This window comes from Sturnus vulgaris, chromosome 1 (assembly GCF_052056855.1).
Source record: "Sturnus vulgaris isolate bStuVul1 chromosome 1, bStuVul1.hap1, whole genome shotgun sequence".
In the NCBI taxonomy this organism is placed as follows: domain Eukaryota; kingdom Metazoa; phylum Chordata; class Aves; order Passeriformes; family Sturnidae; genus Sturnus; species Sturnus vulgaris.
This window is the reverse complement of record NC_142243.1, coordinates 24,253,707-24,276,749: the sequence shown is the minus strand read 5'-3', so window position 1 is coordinate 24,276,749 and position 23,043 is coordinate 24,253,707. Positions and strand designations below refer to the sequence as shown.

The 23,043-nt window shown below is 36.8% G+C and overlaps 2 protein-coding genes across 17 annotated transcripts in view; one reads left to right on the top strand and one right to left on the bottom strand.

Moving 5' to 3' along the window:
- The window catches only part of SGCE (sarcoglycan epsilon), a 32,753-nt gene extending 13,471 nt beyond the window's left edge, over positions 1-19,282 (top strand). For 3 of the 15 annotated variants that reach the window (XM_088161794.1, XM_088161815.1, XM_088161751.1), the window contains 10 exons: positions 1,356-1,513; positions 4,209-4,281; positions 5,098-5,299; positions 6,975-7,137; positions 10,348-10,559; positions 11,312-11,338; positions 12,040-12,228; positions 13,860-13,903; positions 14,730-14,764; positions 16,454-16,516. In XM_088161794.1, the coding sequence (XP_088017920.1) occupies positions 1,356-1,513; positions 4,209-4,281; positions 5,098-5,299; positions 6,975-7,137; positions 10,348-10,559; positions 11,312-11,338; positions 12,040-12,228; positions 13,860-13,903; positions 14,730-14,764; positions 16,454-16,504 (1,154 nt within the window). In that variant the 3' untranslated portion in view covers positions 16,505-16,516. Of the gene's footprint in view, positions 1-1,355; positions 1,514-4,208; positions 4,282-5,097; positions 5,300-6,974; positions 7,138-10,347; positions 10,560-11,311; positions 11,339-12,039; positions 12,229-13,859; positions 13,904-14,729; positions 14,765-16,453; positions 16,517-17,798 lie in introns of those variants that run through there. The other 12 variants (XM_088161805.1, XM_088161755.1, XM_088161837.1 and 9 more) reach the window with 9 other exon arrangements.
- A 902-nt stretch (positions 19,283-20,184) lies between these two features.
- CASD1 (CAS1 domain sialic acid O acetyltransferase 1) overlaps positions 20,185-23,043 on the bottom strand; it is a 28,529-nt gene continuing 25,670 nt past the window's right edge. For both annotated transcript variants that reach the window (XM_088161745.1, XM_088161748.1), the window contains exon 18: positions 20,185-22,486. In XM_088161745.1, coding sequence (XP_088017871.1) covers positions 22,220-22,486 — 267 coding nt within the window. In that variant the 3' untranslated portion in view covers positions 20,185-22,219. The remainder of the gene's footprint in view (positions 22,487-23,043) is intronic.

Sequence of the window (23,043 nt, the reverse complement as noted above, 5' to 3'; positions counted from 1 at the left end):
TTATGGTACTTTTATTTTTGTCTGCTGAGCTGGACCATAGCCTACCTTGATGAAGGAAGGGCAAACCAGAATGTCTCACAGGTGGCTTTCAGAATTTTCCCTAAAGCATTTGTGGTGCTGGAAATTTGTTTAGAGAAGGGTACTAGTAATGCCAGGTTGTGATTTCAAGCTCTGCATGTGCCATTCACTTAAGAGTTGGACTCCCTGATCTTTATGGGTCCCTTCCAACTCAGAAAATTCTGTGTTCTGTGATTCTGACTGCAATAGATTAGATTGCAGGGACATCCTGAGAGAGTTGTGAGGGAAGCTGTGTTACACCCAAGTCGTGGTTTGGTCTGATTCTGGTTAATTTTACTGAACCAGCTGTGTAAATGTGTACCTGAAGAGTAGTTACCCTTGGGCAACACATCTCAGTCTCTTTGTCCCTCTCTGGAGGAGATGAGAGCTGTTCATTCTTCACTGAGCTCGGTTTCTGCTTTCTGTGCCAGTCTGGCTGTTATCTTCTTTTATCACTTGTCCTACAATGGACAAGTGTTGCCCTCTCAAAGCCGAGTTGGAGTGCAGGGCAGAGGTGTCTGTGCAGGTTTAGATTGGATTTGACTTGAGTCTGTGCCTCAGCTGGACGCTGCCTTGGTGCTGAGGATTTGGTAGTGTAAACTGAAGTAAAATCCAGACATTTACCAGACTATCAATAAGAACCACAAGAAACTGATGTACTGGTTTGACTTGAGGGACTTTTACAGATTTCAGCTGGACTACTGTATTTAGTAGCCATCAGTGGTTCCAGTTCACAGGAATGTCTGATCCTTTTTTGAATTAATTTGTTCTCTAAATTAAAATGACTGCCAAGCTGTTGGTGCCAAAGACCTGTATGTATATCCTAATGCTAACAGAAGCTTTCAGGCATTATTGATTACATCCCCTTTACAGTACATTGAGTATCTGGATCCATCATAAAAAAAAACAAAATAAGTTGGGAGGGGGAATTAAAGGATTGAAACCTTTGTGCTTTTGTCTGTAAGGAGGTTAAATGCTTCAATTTGAGGTGGAACTGAGCTCTAAAAATCAGACTCACTAGTTACTGAACATGAGCACTCAGCCAAGACTCTAGGAAGTACCTGCACATTATGTCTGCAGCTGGTTACACTTTCTAGGTATGAATTTCTTAATACCTATAAGTGCTAAGTAATAGTTCACTTATTTCTGATATGGTAAAGGTTAGCAAATTTTAATTTTCTTTTTCTTCTTGGAAAGGTTCAGAAAACAAATGAAAGCACAGTAAGACTTCTTAGTTGAAAAACTAAAAGCATTTAGCATTTTCTTGTAAATATTCTAATATAATTTCTCTTATCTAGGTGAAATAAGTAATGATCCTATAACGTTCAATACCAATTTAATGGGTTACCCTGACAGACCTGGATGGCTACGCTATATCCAAAGGACACCATACAGTGATGGAGTGCTGTATGGCTCACCAACTGTAGAAAATGTGGGCAAGCCAACCATCATTGAGGTATTTGCTTTCAAAAGTTTAAAAATATGTCTTTTGGTTGAGAGTGTAAGGTTCAGAACTGTCAACAAGTTCCCCCTTGTTTTTGAATAGTTAGTTTCTATTCATATTAAAGTTTTATTGAAAACACAGAGCAAAAAACCTTTGTAAACAACTGTACTTGAAGAATAACCGAATTGTAACTTTGTAACATTCAACCTAAATATGGGTCAGACTTTTCCCCACTAGATAAAAGTGTTCAGTTGGAAGGTATTTTTGCTTGTTTGTTTGGCTTTTTTGGTTTGATTGGTTTGGGGTTTTTTTCAATTATTTTTCATCAAATATCCCCTTGTTCATTACTCATGTTTATTGATAGGTTTTATTTTAGTTAGCAGTTTTTTGAATGTAATTCTTACCAGTGTAACTATGACAAAGCTGTATTTTTGAGAGTTAGCTATTCAAATGTCTAAAAGCACTAGCTATTCATTGAGCAGCAATTCAAAAGGGAAAAGGGACAATATTTTCGACTATGTATTTCACAGACAGCAGACTGAATCAGACACTGTGTCATTCAGTGTTAAGAAATCTGCACATTAACTTGCTCCAGCCATTTTGCTGCTTCAGCAGTATATTTGTCTTAAACCCTTGATGAGGGTTTTTTTTTTCTAAATTGCATTTGATGTAGTTTTTCTTTCTCAAGAATGATAGCTCTGAATGTTAAGTTATACTGCAGATAGTTTCATCCATGCTTAATTTTGTATACATGATTCTGTTGTGATTTCAGCAGGACTAATAACATCTGGAAATTGATCATGTGCAGAAGTTCTTGCAGACTTTGCTTATTTTTATGTAGAGTAAGCCATTATTTGAAATTGGCAGTTTTTAAATGGCACGTGCTTTGAGATTCTAGGATCTATATCAAGACCTCCATTCTAAGTATGACCCCAAGCCATATTTGAAATACAGCTTGCCTAGCATACAAATTAATTCCTTGCAGTTCCAGTCTTAGATGTGGCTTTTGAATTAATTTTGTGGTATATGAGGAGGGTAGATGGCATTTGATCCTCTTCCTAGTGCCCTCTAAGAGAAGTGATTGCATATTCCTGGCCTGAATATAACTTCCATCATGTTGAAATTCCTGAGGGGATGTCATGGGGAGGTCACTTAACTGGAGGAGACCTCATGATTAGGAGAGCCTAGCATTATGCATAGCACTGCAGTAGAGCAGGTAACATTGTTGAGCCTAAGCTCCTTTGAAAGCAGTGCAAAGACAGTTTGTGATTGAATGAATATTCAGGACAGAGGCAACCTCTGCCATTGCTTGGTGTGGTGCTTGGGCTATGCTGGCAGCTCCCACTGCTGGAGTGCAGGCTCACAGCAGCTCCTGTACAGAGCTTGCTACGACCAGGGGCTTGGACTTTCTGGGTACTAGTGGTTCGACTGCTGCTGAAGCAACCCTTTGAAAAATTAACAGAATTAGGACTAAATTTATTTTGTCAAATTTATAATGAAATTGTAACATTAAACGAGATCTGATTGTGTTGAGTAAACTTTTCCCTCCCCACTTAAACAAACCTGCAGTGAATACTCCACAACATTTTTCCTTTTCATTCAAGTCCTTTAAAAGAAGTGCAACAGCTATTACTTTTATTTATTTAATAGTCAGTGTCACAGTGGTTTGTGGCTCTGTTTGCTGAGAAGCAACATAATTCTGTTACTATTGTCATTCCCATGCCTCTCCTTTGTTCTTGAAATGAGAGCAACTGAAGTTTAAAATCAGAAAGAAATTTAGTGTTTTCTAGTTTGTTTCATGAAAGATCTATCACCTTGCAGGGATAAAAAAGGTAGAGAAGATAATACATAATTATACTGATAATCAGCCTCATTCTGTATTTCTTACGAATGAGCACTTAATCGTTGTAAACCTTGGAGTACAGTCACCACTGAGAAGTAACCACTTGCATGCATTTCAGGTATCCTAGATATTTTAACTTTTAGATTAGTATCCTTGCATATTTTATTCATGAAGGTGTATGTCTCAAAAGATAAGAGTCACAAATGTTGCATCTACCTCCTAGTTTTTACTTCCCCTACATTTACAGATTCCAGGATTTTCTTAAAAACTGCTTGTGTTGGAGCATTTTTTGAATCCATTCATGGAGTGAGATTTCACTGGGGCCAGAGCTAAAACCAAATAGCAGTCTCAAAGATGAGAATTCCTGGCATCCCAACACTTTTTCCTTTAAGAAACCTCAAAATGTAGTTTATTTCCTAGGAGCTATCAATTAATTTAGATCTTACAGTATTGATGGAGGGAGGTTAGAGCCTATGTGGGGAAGTGGAGAAACTAATCTGTCCTTATCTTCTTAAAGATAACTTTATCTTCTTAAGAAGAGAAAGAATACACATGTATGGCAGAACACTTCTATCAGGACCAAAATATATTATTTTCACATATATCCCTTCATTAATTGTATTTAGCTATAGACTGGTCAAGAAAATTCCAATATCCTGACTTTAAGATAGTACTGCAGTAATTAAATTGACCTTACTTTCAAATTTTATATTAGTGAATGAGTGTTCATCGGTTTCAAAATAAGGAGACAAAGTACTTAAACCGGATAAGTATTTCTAAGTTAATAATTTAACTTTCACTGACGTTTCATCTATATAATTTTCATTTTTGCATTGTTTTGTAACCTTATCTTTTTCACTCTAGATCACTGCATATAACAGGCGTACCTTTGAAACAGCAAGACACAATTTGATCATTAATATAATGTCAGCAGAAGGTATGTACAGAATGTAGCTGGTTATATTTTTAACTGAATCAGCAAATCCCTCTTATGGGCTCCTACTTTTGAAGATAAATACTGTAAAATAGTTGTCTGGTGTTCAAACCAAACACAGGAGCACAGGGGAGAAGTAAGAGAAATTTCCTGCTTTAATTAATTTTGGCTTTTTAGTCCAGATTATTTCTGTCGTTCAGGACTGTTCTTCTTCATTCACAGTAAAATATTTGCATGTTTGTTTTTCATGAAACTGCTTCTAATTCAAAATATCCCTTGTCTTTTCAAAGGGACCTTACATGAAGGATTTCAGTCTCCTTCTGCATGTTGTTTAGTTTTCTTAGTTTATGTGTGCCTTATGCAACGAACAATTGTGTAGGCAGAATCAGAAAACAACAGGTTATGGCATATAGGGACATTTGGACCTTAAAATTAGTTGTCTTTATGACATTTACATTCTGGAGTTGGACTCTATTGCTGCTGCATATTGGTTTTGACCTCCAAATTAGCATGAATGTAATTATATCTGTTTAATGAAGTTTTACCAACCAAGACTCTTTTCCTCCAGTCTGCTTCTCATCTCCCTGTTGTTTTATAAATAACTGAAGGTTTTCAGCTCAAGTAGCAGTTAATGGTGCTCTCTATTGAATTAAACATAATCACAGTACTTTCAAAATGAGCTAATTCAAACACAAGATTTTTGGAAAGGTGTATCAGTCTTAAAGTAGTATTATATTAATCACTATTCCAGATATTGTGAAGATTTATTTTTGGATTTATGGAGCCTTTATTTAATGCAACACTCTTTTTCATCACAAGTAGATTTTCCTTTACCATATCAAGCGGAATTCTTCATAAGGAATATGAATGTAGAAGAAATGTTAGCAAGTGAAGTTCTTGGTGACTTCCTTGGAGCAGTGAAAAATGTATGGCAGCCAGAACGCTTGAATGCTATAAACATCACTTCAGCCCTTGACAGAGGAGGGAGAGTTCCACTTCCAATTAATGACATGAAAGAGGGGTAAGCATGTGTCAGAATGATGTTTTTGCTCCACTTTTTTGTTGTTGTTGTTACTGAGTAGCCTAATATTTTTTCAAGTATTGTAGAAACTTTACAATTGCTGTTCCATGTTTTGGAATTAAATATGAAAAATTTACCCATGTTCTGAGCCCCAGTTATAATACAGGTTTGTTGTGTTAGATACCACTACAACAGGGTACAGTTCCTATATATTGATGTTAGAATCCAATGAATACTAATAAATTCCATTAATTGCAAACAAGTTGGTAGTAAATATGCTTCTTTTGTAATCAGTTTTACTTCTGAGCAGTCATTTGGCATGTTTTTCAAGTTTTTAACCATTCCCAATTCATTAAACTCAAAATTCTGAAGCAAGATATAATAGAGCAGAAATTCCAGAGACACTTCAGTGTCTGAGAGCAGTTAGCATGTACCAGTGTAATTTTTAGCTGTACTCATACTGAGTTAGTTATGTGATTGAAGAGCACTGGTGACTTTCTTCTGAAAATCATAAGGTATCTGAGGAGCTCAGGTTACTGAGTGTAAACTGTTGGAATGGACTATTTCCAGTTGTGATTTGTAACCATAAATACTGTTCTGAACAGTATTTAACTGGAAACCACTAAGGATTGAGCTTTTTCAAATATGGTTCTGACAGTGCTTTTCCCTGGTGAAAGTGAAGATTCCTAGTTTTTTTAGATAATTTTAGATATTTTGGAGTCAAATATTTAAGTATGTAAGAAAGGGATGAAGGTTCAAAATATGAGAAGTGTGCAGAAAATACTGGCTTTTTCAGGGCCCTTTTGTGTCTCTGGAGTTTTTGAGCACATTTAAAGAAGGAAAGTGACTCCTATAGTAGCCAGAGTAATAGCAGTCACTTAATACAAATGACTACACTTCAAATATTTGTTAGATAATGCCTACTGTAACATGTTGCAACTGGGACCTAATTTCTGTTTCAGAATCCACTGGTACATTATAACTCGGTGCAGCAAACTGTATTTTACAGCAGTGTTCCATATACCTAAATATGACAATGAATAATACTATCAGTGTAGCAACTCTTCTTTTATGTATGGTAACACTAAATCGAGTATTAGGTTTACCTTCAGCTTTTGGTGTTCTGAAGCAAATTTTGTTGGCCATGCATAGCTACAGTGTGGAATCTTTCAGAAGAAGCTGAGGGTTAGCATGTTCATGTCTCTGTTAGGTTTAGCAATAACCAGTCATTGTGAATTTATTTTGAAAACATGGGAAGAGACTCTAAAAAATCTATGATGAGTAAGATTAGAGGTTTCCTTAAAACAAAATGATGTCATTTTAATACAGTTTTCAAAAATAGTACTGATTTACTTACACGAGAAAGCCACACTTGGAGCTCTTTAACTTCATAGAAATTGGCACCACTGATGGTAATGAAACATTTACAATAATAAGCAAACCAGAGTATGTTGTAATAAGTAGCTAAGAAAGTCCTTTTGATTTCAATCTGTTACTTGTATGCTTAAAGAGATAGAAGTATACTATGAAGGAAAATTATTTTAAAAAGTAATTTCACTCTTTAAATAACAGCTGAATGTTACTGTGTACAGCAATAATGTTTGGAAGAGTACATCCTTGTCCTTTGAGGATTTGTGAGACATCCTGCTGGTTTGTCACTCTTCTCTTTCTGCAGTGTGTATGTGATGGTTGGTGCAGATGTTCCTTTCTCTTCATGTTTACGAGAAGTGGAAAACCCACAAAATCAGCTGAGGTGCAGTCAAGAAATGGAGCCTGTAATAACCTGTGATAAAAAATTTCGTACTCAATTCCATATTGACTGGTGTAAAATCTCTCTGGTAAGTTACTTTATTATTGCCTAAAAGTGATGTTTGTAGAAGTACAGGTAAGAGTTTTGCCAGTCTGGTTAGACAACCTTGCCCATTCCACTGTACTGTGACTGTTACTTTTTTCCACCTAGCAGACACTTAAGATTGTGAAAAGATTTTGCTGTGTAGGCTAAATTCTGTTAGACTTGAGCCCCAGTGAAACCACTGTATTTGTTTTTACTAGCAGTGAATTCTATAAATGGCCAGAGAACTCCAGGCCTTGAAAAACTAAAACTAATGAGAGGTGTAGTTCATTAATTCAGAATGCTGATACTGCTGGTTACACTTCCCTAAAAAGTGTGTGCACACATCTATGTTTTGTCAGATACTGATTCTACACTGACCAGTTAATACTATGCTATTAAAAAACGGTTTCTGAAAATTGTCTAAAACATATTTTATGTTAAAAAATATATAGAAAAAGGAATGAAAGTAAGGTTGACTAATTAAATAATAAATAGGAACATTCTTCTCAGTCAAATGCAAGAAAAATGATAACCAAACACTAGAGTATTTGCCATGAAAGGAGAATAATTCCCAGAGAGGCTTTTTAAAGTTTTTTTTTTAGTTCTGGTAAGGAAAATCAAGAAATAATACAGTGTTTAAAGAGAATGTTGCAGATAAATCTGAACAATGATGGTGAAGGTATATAAAATAAACTTAGATGGTTGTTGAGCTGCTTTAGACATCACCCAGGAGGAAGCTGAAAGGGAGATATTATACACTGGATGGAAAAAACTTATTGAGTATAAAGAAAGGTATTCATACACAAAATTGATTGGATAACTTCCAGTCTTTCTACTTATACACTATAAATTAGGAAAGGTTCTAGAAGGTTGGAAAATACTTGTTTCAAAAGAATACCTAGATAATTTGCTTGTTATTGATTTTCTGTTGAGAAATTGTATAAGGCTCAAGTGTACACAGCAATACTTACTAGCATCTGAAAAATAGCAGAAGGCAGCTGGTCTTTGGCAAGAACAAACTATGTCAAATCTTCCATTTCCTTCTACAAGGAAGAAGTAGAATCAAGTTGGAGCAGCAAATGTCATTCCTTCTTGATAAGGTTTTTTTGATACTGTCTCACAGGCAAGCTCAGGAACTTGACCTAGATGAAGCTAGGAACTAGTGGAGAGCGGGTAGCCATAATCACAGCAGAATTAATAATAATTCCTGTCTGTTCCTTATTAATAGCTGGATTATGGAATGTGCTTATTAAATTAAATTTGGAGTTAGTTCCCCATGAAAGTGAAAGGATCTGCAGGTGCATTGAAAGATATGATGGAATTCGAAAGGTCTTGAGAAACTGGAGAAACAGTCTTGGAAAACAGGGTGAATTTTAAAAGAACCAGGAGAGGGATAGTGCACTAATGCGAGAATAGTCAGCAGCGCCACCATGCAGAAGGAAAAGAAGCTGGTTAGGGGTACTTCTTCAGAAAAAAATGCCTGATAGTGGCAGTGGCTCATAAACTAATAATGAAGCAGCATTGTCATGCTGGTTTGAGAAAAGCAGAGATCACCCTGGAATGTGTAACAGGAACAGGCTTTCAGAGAAGTGTTATTTTCTGCAGCAGCTATACACAACCTTCTGGAATTCAGCACTTCTGGCGCTGTGCCACAGTAACCGAATTTAAACTGTCTTACTGTTTACTGTTGCCAGCAGCATTTTTGCTGTAACCTGCTGCATGAAAGGGAAAAGGGAGCCAAGCCTCCCTCTATCTAATCACAGCCTGCTTTTCACAAGGCAAGCTGAGAGACAGGAATTCACCCCAGATCTGTGGGGTGGGAGGGAGCTGAGCACTGTTTCCCATATCCACAATTTAAACGAGTGATAGAAAATAGAGCCATCATATCCTTATCCTCACACTGTTTATGAGGTGGTGCTGGCAGTTAGCACCCAATCAAAGAGTGGATTTAAGATTGGGGGTCCCACATTCAGCAAGGATGGGAAATGTAATAAATGCTCCACTTGAAGCAGCTCTCTGACAAATTGCTCTCACACTGTGTATGGGCGTCTGTCAGTCACATCAATAAGTACACGTTTTTTGTGCATTGTTAGGGTTTGAGATTCAGCTAAGCAGCCAGGTGGAACTCAGTGTCCTGAACATAAAAGATACTCTGGAATTCATGAGCAGAGAATACATCAATTAATTTTTGTTGAACAAGCACTTACATATATATATATATATATATATATGTGTGTGTGTGTGTGTGTGTGTGTGTGCGCATATATTTGAGGCTCAGCAGGATTTCTGGAATTTCATAGAAATCTCTTCACCCATTGCCTAAGCTGTAATACAGCATTTTATGACTTGAAGTGTAAGTTATAAAGAAATGACCATCATTTGCAAGATTTCTCAATGAAAAATCAGACAAAAGGTCAAGCATATAAGCAAATATATTTTATTTGTATTAATGATCTTAAAGCTTGCACTGATAAAGTTTGACAGTAACATCTAATTGAAGATAGTAAAACAAATGGATTCAGAAAATTAAGTCCTCTGAGAATGGCAGTCAAAAGCAATAGGAACTCTAGCAGCAAAACAGGTTTGTATTTCTAGGATCATTGGGTACAGACACACACACAGAAATTATGACCAGGAACGCAGCTTTTGGAGGCTAATTGAATTTGTGTGAGGGAGACAATGAGCAGCTCAGTTGATGGCTCTTGATTTTTTGAGCACTGGATGTAAAGCATGATATGAAGGAGAAGGAGGAGGAAGAAATTATAGGTATGTGACTCTTCATTTTTGCCACCTTTATACAAGAGAAGACAGTATTGTTATTTAGGAAGATTAGTAAGAAATTGATTAATAAATCAAAAAGAAATCAGAATTAGTTAATTAGTTTGCACTAAAGATGTTTCTGAATTTGTACTCAAATACTGTTTGTGTGAGATATGCCTAAAATTAATTTGTAAAAGACATGGTATCTCTAGTAGGCACAAAAGAGAGTAGTAATATTATAACATTACTTATCACACTGGTCAGAAGCTTCATAAAATGTAAACTTCTATTATTTTTTAAAAAGTGGTTGGATTAAATTGTATAGAATATGTAAAATGTATTATACAGATATTTTTATATGTTATGGTTAGTTAAATACCTGCTTGCTTTTATATTCTGTTACTTGGTTGTTTAATTGTCTTTTCTTCTTCTTTTTTTTTTTCCTGGGTATCAGGTTGACAATACAAAACAAGTTTCCACCTTTCAGGAAGTGGTTCGTGGAGAGGGAATATTACCTGATGGTGGAGAATACAAGCCACCTTCTGATACACTGAAAAGCAGAGACTATTACTCGGATTTCCTAATTACACTGGCAGTGCCCTCGGCAATAGCACTGGTGCTTTTTCTAATACTTGCCTATATTATGTGCTGCCGACGGGAAGGAGTGTGAGTACTTTAACATGCTAATAAGTAACTCTTGATTTTTCTAAGACTATAATGCATAGAAGGTTATTTGTTAGAATATCTCCATTCAGTTCATTATAAACATTTAAAACAGGCCAAAAGGTACCTGCTTGTAATACTGAAGTATTATACACCTAAGCACATGCACTAATTTCCAAGCAAGTGGATGTAGGGCCTTTAGTTGTTCTAGAAAGGGTTAGAATACTCAACGTATGCATAAAACTCCCCAAAATCTCCACATGTGCACAGCTCTCCAAAATGCCACCAGGAAATAAAATACTAATAAAGGATCATTGGTTCAGGAGAATATTAAGTAATTTCTAAAATGCTAACTTTCATAACATAAACCTGGTCGAGGAGATTAACTGAATTTAGACACATTATCAAAGAGAAACACAGAAAAAGAAAGCAGCAAGTAACGTGATTTCTGCCATTTCTTACACAAACTACAATTTCATTTTGTCATAGAATTTATTTTAGCCAGAAGCTTGTTCTTTAACCTGCATTTTTCATCTCCCTGTGTGTGTGTCTGTGTGTGTCTGTCACCACTATCACCTCTCTCTACGTGCGTTCATCAAGGCCTCATCATAAACCCCGTTGTAAATGCTGCCAAGTTGCGTTTAGCAATAACCTTGTCAGCATTTCTACATCACGTACTGTTTCCATCATCAGATAGATTAATGTTCCAACTATCAATGCTATTATTTAATTCATAAATTTTGTTTTGTTTTTAGGGAAAAGAGAAACATGCAAACACCAGAGTAAGTGTCTTCTTTCCTGTTATTTTTCTTTTACCATTTAATTTTCATTCTCAGTAGCTCTTCATGCTTCATACATATGTGTCATAATCTTCTTTCATTCTCTCTAATTCATGGTTTAATTCATAAATGTGAAAGCTGCTTTTAAATCAGAGTCTTGGCAAGGATAGAAGACCAGAATAAAAAGGGTTTGAAATTAAAGACTGTCAATTCAAAATAAAATAGTGCTGTTAGAATAAATATGTTAATATGCAATTAATACTCCTGGTTATTAGACTCTCAAACCTGTCTCTTAAAGGCAGTGAACAGGAAAAGAAATATCCTGGAACGTATCCAGTACCTATAATATGAAGTGTTTTAAAACCGATTTACAAGCTTTTATGAATCTACCACAAGAATCAGGAGTTAACCAAAACTTTAACTGCAGCAAATAAATGGAACATCAGCCACAAACCGCACAGTCTTGAATCCTATGAAAAATACTTATTCAGACAGAAAAATCTAATAGAATCATTACTGCCTTAAAAATTAAATAAATCAAATATTTATTAATTTAACTATGTGAAAGTTGTAACTGTTGCACTGTAGTCTGTAGCATGCATCAAAGTCCTTGTACTTTAATAATAATAATAATTGCAAAATTCCCTCTGTTTTGATAGAGCACTTAAAGTATGTATTCACTATTTTATTTCTTTCTGACACAGCATCCAGTTGGTGCACCACAGTGCTATACAGAAATCAACCAAAGAGCTCCGTGACATGTCCAAGAACAGAGAGATGGCGTGGCCGCTTTCCACGCTGCCCGTGTTTCACCCGGTGACGGGCGAGATCGTCCCGCCCCTGCACACGGACACCTACGACAACACCAGCATGCCTCTGATGCAGACACAGCAGTAAGTGTTCACACTCACTTCTGGCTCCTAATGCTCCCTGTGCTGCCTGACCTAACTGGAGCTGCCAGGGTTGTCCTCTGACATGTGTTCGTTATGGGAGGATTCGGTAGTTCTGACTCTAGTTCAAGATTGCTCTGATGGTTGCATTTCCAGCAGGAAGAGAGGCCTTCTGTTATAAGATTAAATGACTGGCTTTCAGTCTGCAGGCTTGCAAGAGGCTTGGTATGGAACAGTTAGATTTCTGCATGTTTTAGAGAAAAACTACTTTTGACAGAGGAGTCAATTAAAACTGTTCTATTTTAGACAACCTGTTTCTTGACCCATATCTTTGGGGTTCTAGTATAAAACTACCACCAGGTTGGTGGTAGTTTTTGACCAGAAAATCCAGACTTTGTCGGTGGTTAATCATGTACCTGTCACACATGGTTTGTGTTTGAAACTTTGACATTGAACAAAAGAAGATACTCCATTACATAGATAATAAATTCAGACTTGCCAAGAAAACCACTCATAGCTCTTTCCTGTTTCCATTGGTGCCACTCTCTTTCCAAGACAGAAATCAGAAAAATAATTAATTCCTATTCCTTAGAATTCAGTAACTTAGTGAAACTAGTGAGGCAGACCCAATGCTTTGGACATGTTCTAATTCAGACAAGTCCATAGAGCTGTAGCAAAGAGTAATTTCAGGAAAGGTTTGGTTGAGGTGCCTGGGGCTGAGCAGATCTGAGGCAGTGATCTCAGAAGTGGCTGGCATTTTCCAGTGCTGTGCTGTAACACCGGCTCCAGATGGTACCTCCTCTGCTGGCAGGCCTGCATGGCCCTGATGGTACTGGTCCTGTGCCAGCTCTAACTCAGCCCTAATTTACACATGCTTGTCCTAAATTCTCTTTACAATGTAGATCTGTGCTGCAGGAGTGTTTTCTTCCCCCTCTCCCAAAAGCTAAATTCTCCAGAAAGGACATAAAGCTGTATAAATTATTCCTTGTACAAGTGCTGCAAAGTGCTCTGCCCCCATCTTTTACAGATTCTTCCCTATTCAGAATAGCAGTTTTTATGACTGGGGTGCCAAATCCTGTACCAAAGGCTTTCTTGAGTGGTACATAGGGTATTTATCTGCTTCACCTACATTGTAACCCTTAATTCCTTTCTGTAAAAACACCTCTATCTGGTAGCTGTTAAAACAGACACTTAAGCAGGGCACAAAAATGCGACTTTGCCTTGATAAGTGAACTGGTCTGACACGTAGGAGTGGCTGCCCATTCATTCTTTCCACAGCCAATGACTACATTGCAAGTGCTGTCACCTTTGCTGTAATCATGGAATGTGGAATATTCACTTACAGAAACCAAACTTTGCTTAACTTCAGAAACCCAGTGACTCTTGGTGCCTCTGGCATTTCACCAAGTCTGAGTCTCTGAACGTAGCTGACAAGTGAAATAATAAGAACTACTTTCATACTAATTGTCTTTATTTCATGGTCTTGGCTAACCTTTGGACATTTATATTTGCATAATGAAAATAGATTATTGCTTCATTAGCAAAAAACATGAAGTGTAAATACTGAGCATTCATCATAATACACTTCAGACTTTGTATGGAAGCATTAAAGATATTAAAATGGTTTTTTATAGGAACCTGCCACATCAGACTCAGATTCCACAGCAGCAGAGTGCAGGTCAGTACTCAGAAAATACTGTAATTATTAAGTGACCAGTGTGGAGAAAACACTGGCCAAAATGTATACAGTCTGTGGACAGTGGAAATAATTTTTAAATAAAGTATTACAGAATTGTCATCCAGAATTTTTTTTGATACATCAGTGAAAATTTTGGCATGGGATTCATTAAACAAGGAAGAAATGCTGTGTTAGGACTCTGCATGAGAGGCTGGAATTTGGTTCAGCTAACTTAGAAACCTCATATAAATAATTTCTGTTACATGAAGCTACATCTAGATTCCCAAATGCAGTTACATGGTTTGGATTCTTACACTTGATAGGAAATCTAAATTTTTAATTCCCACCAATATTAGCTAAGCTTTAAAGAAGGAGCTCTTTATTGCAGTTACTAGACATGAAGTGTTGATACTGGGGAATCTGTGGTGAGGCACATCCGTGCTTCAGTTTTCCTGTGTCCTAGTCTTCACTTTCGTATCATTCTCACAAATCCTTATGTACTGACTGAAGTCAGGAATGCCCCATCAGACACATCAGACTGTGGACTGCCCTCTCCACTTAGTATCTCAGGTTTGAGAAAAACTTACAGCCATAGCCATGTAAGAGGGGGTAAGGACCACACAGGAAAAAAGTAGAGTCCAAGTGTTAATTTTTAAATATTCAAAGAGGTATTTAATCAAAACTCTAGAGAGATATGTATGTTTTGAACATAATATGGGAACTGTAGCTCCAAGCAGAAGGTTTGTTTTAACTTAGGAGTTACATAAGCAACTCTTTCTTTTCACTGAAAATCCTTCTTCTTCATTACTGCTTTCGGGGATTAAAGGAGAATTTCGTATGACAACATTTCAAAGATTTGAGGCAAGTATATAATAGATGTTTCTCTCCATGTAGGTTTTGTTATGTGGAAATTAAAAACACAGGTATAAAAAGTCTGACAGCAGTTCTGGTAGCTTTGCCATTTGTGTTCTTCATTGTACATATGCTGGAAATGGCAGATGACCCTGGCAGTCAAAGCTGTGATCCAGAGCCTCCAGCGCTGGTTTGGGTTGATATTTAGCACAGCTCTTCTCACTCACACTGTTTAGAAGGCAGAATAAAAGTGTTACACAGTGCTGCTCTTCTTCTATGACTGTTTCATTTCAAGAATTCCAGTCTGTCTTGCAGCAAATAGGATGCAAAATCACCAGGTAACACTGTACAGTGACAGCAGTGAGGCATTTTTGCAAAGGTATGAAATACAAGCTAGCATGGGTTTGTCACTTTTGAGTCGCATTGAAAAACTGTCCTAAAGTTAGATCTTAAAAATTCTCATGTGTCTGTATTTTCTGCAATACCTTATTGTTGTAGAATACAACTGTTCTTTCATATTCATCATAAATGCTGCCTGTGATAAGCTCTCAGAAATGCAAGGTGGGGGGTGGAATGTATTTGGGACAGAGGGCGGCTCCTCCTGTCCCCTTGGTTTATAATGACACCTTGCTTTGTCGCTCAGATGTACAGGTGACCCCACAAGCACTTCCATGACATGATGGCATGTGCCTTTTGCAGCTTTTTTGAAAGGAAAAGCTGCAAAACTTCGTAACTCCCGTTGCCAGAATGTTAGATTTTTAGAAAGTTATGATTTAAAACAAAATTCAAGCACTACCAAGAATTTTTTAGCAGCATGACTACAAACTTAGCAATCGATTTTATTGATCTGTTCAAGTAAGAAATTCACAGAAATATAACACCTAAGGCCAAAAAACCTATAGAATGAGACATCAATTGTTAAATTTCATTTCCTATAGAAAACTCCCAGTAATATACTCAGGGAATTTAACATACTATCAGTCACAGCTGTGAATAAGAAATTTCTATTTTAAATCTTCAGTAGACCATACTTAATAATTTGAAGAGCAGACCATGTATAATAACTGTTGGCCATTTTGAGAACTATCTGAATCCCCAGTAAGGAATAGTTTTATTTTAACCTTATATAAAAAGGCAGACTTAGTAGCTAACATAATGCTTGACTATTTCACAAAGTTAAAAGTTAACTGGGAAAGAATTGTGTGAGAGGTGACCACTCACGTCTAATGTTGATTACACTGGTGAAAATTGCTACTGGTCTCCAATATGAGCAGATACATTAGGTTTTATAATTGTCTCTCTGTCAGTAGGCAGAATTCACGAGGACTGTTTAAGGTGCTTAGATGAAAAAGCTTATAGGGTATTCCTATAATGTAAAAGACTAAATATTGCATGTACACAATGTACCACCTTTTCTGTTTTGTGCCTCAGCCTCCCTATCAAGTCTGTTAGATCCCAAATAGAAAGATAAATTCCAAGTTAAACAATCTTTTCCCAGCCCTCTCCCTTCCCAGAAGAATGTTTTGTCATGTATATGTCATCTTTTGATCTAGGTTGTACTTGTAGCATTTCTCCAATGGGGTTGTTGATAAAGGAATAATAAATACTATTTATATGCTGTGCTCATACTCTACAGTTCAGTACTGTTGAAGCATCATGTGCCACTGATGGATTATATAAATTCTCATCTATTTGCAGGTAAATGGTATTCCTGAGGAAAGAAAACTAACAGAAGCAATGAATTTGTAATCAAAGAAGGCAGCAAATTGTCTCACTTCCTTATTTGTTCTGGTTGATGCATGAGTTTTTCTGGTGTATATTGTGCATGCCCACAGTATTATGATGCTTTCAGTGCCAGGAGTACAATCACTTCCATATAACTGATGTACTGTATCCTTTTGTACTTTGGACATTTTTGACAATTTGTAAACACTGATAACTTTTTATATTTGTTACATTCAGAAAGTAATCTTTAATGTGTATATATATATATACATATATATATATATATGTATGTATGTGCATATATATATATATATATATGTATTAATAAATATCAAGCTTTATTCTGTCTTGTGATCTCTCCTGAAAGTTTTAACAGGGAAATCAAAACTTCAGAGATTCAAAGGATTTCAGACTGTTAATGGGATGACATAATTGCCTAACATTTGCACAGGAAAAGCATGAAAACTTGTGCAACATGATGAAACTCATAAATAGTATTGCACATATATTAGGTATTAATTTTTTTAGAGATTACCAAATATAATGAGCAAAGTTATTTTTGAAAAATAAAGAAATAACTCCCCAGAGAAAATAACTAAGACTATTCATGATAAAAATTGGATTTCTGTTCTTTTACCAGTTATTTACACTATTTCAAAACTTGTAAGCAATAAATCATTTAAAATCTGTCCATTCATTCATCTGGTTATGTTAGAAGAAACTTTTAAACTACAGTAGGCAAAAATTAATGTCTGCAAATAAGCAAGGTTTTAATTTGGTACAGTATACCTGGACTAATTCTTTAAAAACACTTAAAGTTCTTTTGGGTGATATTTCCAATAAACAGGCTGAATGTTGTTTATTTTTTATATCCCCCATATTTTTTTTTCTTTTTGGAGTGCAAACTGTTGTGGGAGAATTACGTATCCGGTAAATCAGGGAGTATATTTTCACATTTTAGAAAGGACCTAAAAGGCATACTTTGCTGGGAGGTGGTTTCTTTGAGAGGCATTTGTCCATGCAGCTGAAAGCTTAATAATATATTAAGCTCAGATCCTTTGCTAAAAGGGTCTGAACTGGGGTTTCCTTATTTTTCAATAGACAACTATAATTCATATACTGACACTTTTCACCAGATTTTAAATTAATTTCTGATGCTTCTTTAAATCTTCTAATTTAAGGACATCACACAAGACTTCAGGGTCTGCAGCTGTAACAGCTGACACCAAGAGTTCTTGGGGTTTTACCTCAAAGCATGGTATTGTTTTAAGCTGACACTTACACTTTGTCTTTTTTTCTGTAATATTTTCTCTTTCAGAAGCTGTATGTTCATCAGGACATTGCATTGTAAGCAGAAAACTGCGTCTGCTTTAAAATTGCATTTCCTTAGCTGAGGTTCCTGAAGTCTCTGCTAAGAGAAATTTGAGTAATTTTGGAATTTAAGACTGAGGATAAAAGGAATCTGTCAAATGAGGTCATTTTGTAAGAAGACCAAAGTAGTTGTTCTTGGTTTTGTGGTTTTTGGTTTGTCTTTGTTTTTCTCTTTTTACAGTTATGACCCAGTTCTGTCAAAACACAGAACCTTAATTGACATTAATTTTTAAGCATCAATGATGTGTTTGTAGGCTCGGACCTGAATGCAGGATCTCTGCAGACAGAACAAGTCCTGATCTGCTTTTTTAGACTAATTTGAGCACCAGCTATAACTGTGGCAGCAAAGTATATAAGCAGTGCTCAGTACGTGGTACCTAGTTGAATATTGTCAACCTTCAGTATCAGTTTACAAAGCTGCTCTGCATGCTCAGCACAGCCCACAGGACGTGGCAGCAAATCCTGAGGGTGGTTGTTAGACCAGGAGAGGTAGCTCAAGCTCCAGGCATTCAAAGTTGAGATATAAAAGGCAGTTCCTGAAACAGGTGAAATAAAGAGCCATTCCTACTCCATCATGCCTTCCTACCTCATCCAAAAGATACCAGGGAAGAGACTTCACCAGTCAATCAGCTTCCTCAGAGACACCCCCCTTCTTTCCAGCAGCTTGGATGGTTATCAGTGAAAAGTGAAACAAAACTGCACACTGAAGTTTATAGTAAATTAAACATTTTCATCTCTTACCCAAGGTGTATAAAAATTCAAGTACAATCAGCATTTGGCTTCTATTAGTTTGTACTACTATTTTCAAATGTATCAGCTGTCAGTGTTTTGAAACCAAAATGAATGGAATGGATTTTAAATAATGATTTTTAATGCAACGTTAGATTAAACTTTGTAAATAGTTCTGGGTGTGGATCACAGTAATTTCTGATAACTCCAGGATGACATGACAATCAATGGATCTACCAGTTGAGCTGCTCCCACCTTATTTGTATTAATGTAACAGTGCCAATATATTTAAGGAAATAAACTGTTACATACATGCATAAAGAATCAGTTTGTAGCAGTGGAGGCTCCACCTATTTTGGAAAGAATCTAATGATGTAGGTCACTCAGGTATTAAGAATACCTGAACTATTTTATGATTGAAATCGTCATTTATCTGAGGTAAGTTTAATAAAAAATTATTTATTTTTACTTATTAAAACAATTTCTCTGAAAGCATAGATTTATAAAGCTGGTTAAAGATACCTAATGGTTAAAGAATTAGTAATAATTAAGACAGTAAATTCACAGTCTCTTTTAACATTATATTATGGCAATATGAATTGATATTGTATTAAGTTGCAACCAAATTAAATAGAAAGCCCTACAGGTCTCTTTGTACATACATGAAATGTATCATCTAATAAAATGGAAAACACAAAGTAATGAAGTTTTTGTCTGATTATTTTACAAAAGGGTGCCTGAACAACAGGTTTTAATGTTCCAGCCCCAATACTGCATGGTTGGATCTGAGACCTGGAGTGGAGCTAATGTTGCAGGGTTTGTTTAACTGGGGATGATGCCTAAATAGATGTCCTAACTGGAGAGGAGGGAGAGGATTTGCAACACTTAATGTGGGCACCTGTATCTCCCTGATTACAAATCAGGAGCTTTGGGGATCACATGCTGAGGTGGGAAGGGACTCATCAAGATCATCGAGTCCAAGTGCCAGGCCTGCACAGGACCATCCCCAAGGGTCACACCAAATGCCTGAGAGCATTGCCTAAATGCCTGTTGGACTCTGGTAGCCTTGGCACTGTGACCACTTCCCTGGGGAGACTGTTCAGCCACTCTGGGTAAAGAACCTTTTCCTGATATCCAGCCTGAACCTCCTGACACAACTTTAGGCCATTTCCCTGTGTCTTGTCATTGGTCACAGGATTAAAGAGATTGGTGCTTCCTTTGCTTTCCTTCTATTGAGAATAGGATTGAAGTAGCTCAAGTAGAACCTAAATTCCTTAACTAAAGCAAGTCTTAAAGATGGGCTTGATGTTGCCAGACCAAAGGAAAGCCAAGTCAGTTCCTCTGCTTTCCTGCAGAGCTCTGCTGCAGAGTTCCTGGCAGGGAAAGTATCCAGTGCCTCTGCTGCAGAGTTCTGCTGAAGGCCCCCGAGCTCCGGGCTGGCTTTGGCTACTGGAGCTGTAATTTCAGAGCAGGGACAGTGCAATTTACTGCAGAGCAATCTTCCAGCATTGCACCTGCCTTAGTTTGTGATAGTGAACTGCAGTGCAACTACAGACAAGCAGTAGAGAGTTTTTACTTAAATGATGCTGCTCCCATTACAAAAATAAGCATCCACAGCACATTTATTTAATGTTTAAATTACTTCATATTTTTACATAACCTGAAAAGAAAATATATTTATCCCACATACAGTAATAGTAAACAAGTGCATTATTTCAAACATTAAAAATAAATCTTTTAACCAAGTCTGTACAACAGATAAATAGAGTTATATCTACAATAGTTATGTTGTGAAGAACAAAACAAAAATTATCCCTCAAGCTCACAGTTCTCTGTTGCTCATAATACTGGCATAGATGAAGGTTATGCTTGCTATCCCCCCCTACAGTGTCCACCTACACCCTTTCCTTCAGTCATCAAATGTATTGATCAACGAGGTTAAATTCCCAAGCACTGGAAGCAATATGCACACAGAACAAACAGCTGAGTATCGTTCCAGTATCTTGAAAACAGCTGGCAGGCTTAGCAAAACTGCTTAACTTGGGGGAAGTGAATGATTTCTTTTTTGTTTTTTATGATGCATGACTAGTTATTCTTTAAAAGAAACTTTTCTCTGCCACACACAAAAAATTAAAAATTGAAGTAATTATTTTCATAAATTTGTTTTGCATTCATTCATGGCTGCAAGATTGAATTCAATGTTTTATCTGGGATAAGAACAAAAACATATATGTGATAGTATGTATGGTACAAATTAGGATTTATGTTGTTTATTATACATAATTGCACATATGCTTGGAAAATAATATTGTGCTCATGTTTTTGCCTGCTAACAAATAATCAGAAGAATAAAATGAAAAAGCAACTAGAGGTCAAACTATTACTTGAACCAAACCCACAACCAACCAAGAGATGTCCCTAACTTCACTGATCATAACCAACAGCTTGTCACTGCCACACTGAAGGACTATTTATTTCAATTAAAGTTTTTGCTAAAGGAAAAAATTAATAAGAAAGATTGGGCACTGCTAAAAAGGATGGAAAAAAATGTTTTTTTTCAAACAGCTCCAATCTCATTTCACTCGTAATTCTGAGACTCAACCACTTGCATGCAAGAAAGTTGACCACTCAATTCCTCCTCGTCATGATACCAGCAGACTGACTTGCATTCTCTTAAATGAAAATGCTATTACAGCATAGAAAATGGCACCAGTTCCCTAATGAGACCTTATTCAAAGTCACCTACAAACACAGGGAGAAGGTCAAAGATCACCATTCCCCTAAGATCTCATGGAGTGGATGTGATGTGACTCCATCTGACTGAAAAAGATTGGAGGGTCTTCCAAAAACCTCCCATCTTGAACTGAGTCTCTGAAAATTATCAACTTGTTTGTTCACTGGGATTGTACATAGAACTACACACAGTTCAATGAATTAGTGAAAAATTTATGAAAAAGCAAATAATTTTAGGAAGAAAGCCCAAATTCTCTTTATAAAAAAATTTTGTCTCAGAATTCACCCTATTTGCTGAACACATCTTAAATTTCTAAAAAACCCTCATAAAATATTATGTAAACTTGTATATAATCTTCAATCACTGAATTGATGATCACTTTTAACTTCCACACATAAAGGGTTTCACGTGACATGTATTACTATTTCCACCCCAAACACTAATTTCTAACCAGCAAGTTACCGCTTTGTTCAGAGCCGCGCCCTGGTGTCGCTGCCTCAGCTGCGGGCGGTGGTTCCGGAGGCTCCCGAGGCTCCCGGAGGCTCCCGAGGCTCCCGGCTGTGCTGGGCGTGCTCCGGAGCAGCCCCTGGCCGTGGGCTCGCCCAGCGCCGGCTGAATCCTGTCATGTGCCTGTGGTACTGCTCGACCACTGCACTACTTCGTGTCTCATTTCAACAGATATGTAAACAGAAACAAACATCCAGTAGAAAAGACTCATTTTCACATGCAATTCTGTACAGTGCACTCTTGTTTCTCAGATTATTTGAGAAGGATATTTCCACACAAAATATGTACATTTCCACTATATACATTTTCCACACGCTTAATTTATATGTCATGTTGTACCTCCAGTTGAGAATTTTTGTTCAGGCAGACACAAAGTAAACCTGAAGAAAGTTTCTAAGTTAATGCCTTGACTGGTCTTGCATTGCAGAGAAGAAGTGTAGTCCAGAAAAAAATCCAGCTATGCATAGCAACCTCTTCAGCAGAGTTGAGTTATCTTTAGGAACCACAATCTGTGCTAGATCATTAGTGATCTGAGAAATCTCATGTGCCACGCACACAAATATGAAAGTGCTGACAAGAACATTAAACATCGGATATCCAGGAATGAGCACCAAGATCCCCTTTGTGTCTGCTGCCAGCCAAATATGGTATTGGCAAATGAAAAGCTAAAAGAAAAAAAAAAAGTGTTTAACAATACTTAGATATGTAAATATTTTTACTTACCAAAAACCATATTATTACTATTGCATAAATTGAGACACTTCTGCTTAAGTTAGAAGCTGTTTTCCACATGTCTTTGCTACAGAAGAAAACCACGAGCTTGTTGAATCACACAGTGAAATGGGTTTGCTTGGCTCAACCAAATATAGCTCAGGGGAGCATTGGATACATTCCATCAGAGCAGGGAAAAATCTGCCTCCCTCAGTTAGTGTCTCTCTGAAATTACATGCTTGCAAATAAAAGAAAATGCTTCACCTGCTGATGAATCCACAGCTCCCAGGAGCTGATGAGCACCTAAAGCCCATCAGGAAGTGGAACAGTGAAATGTGATGCTTTAAAAAAACCCACAAAATTCTGTACTCCGTATACCCTATATTGCAATGAGTTTCTCCTAGAAATATATTTTAGTAATACAAGAAAATGTCACATTTAATATCACTGAACAGCAAATAAAATAGGAAGCGAGATAATTCCTACTGTTTCAAAATACACACTCAATGGA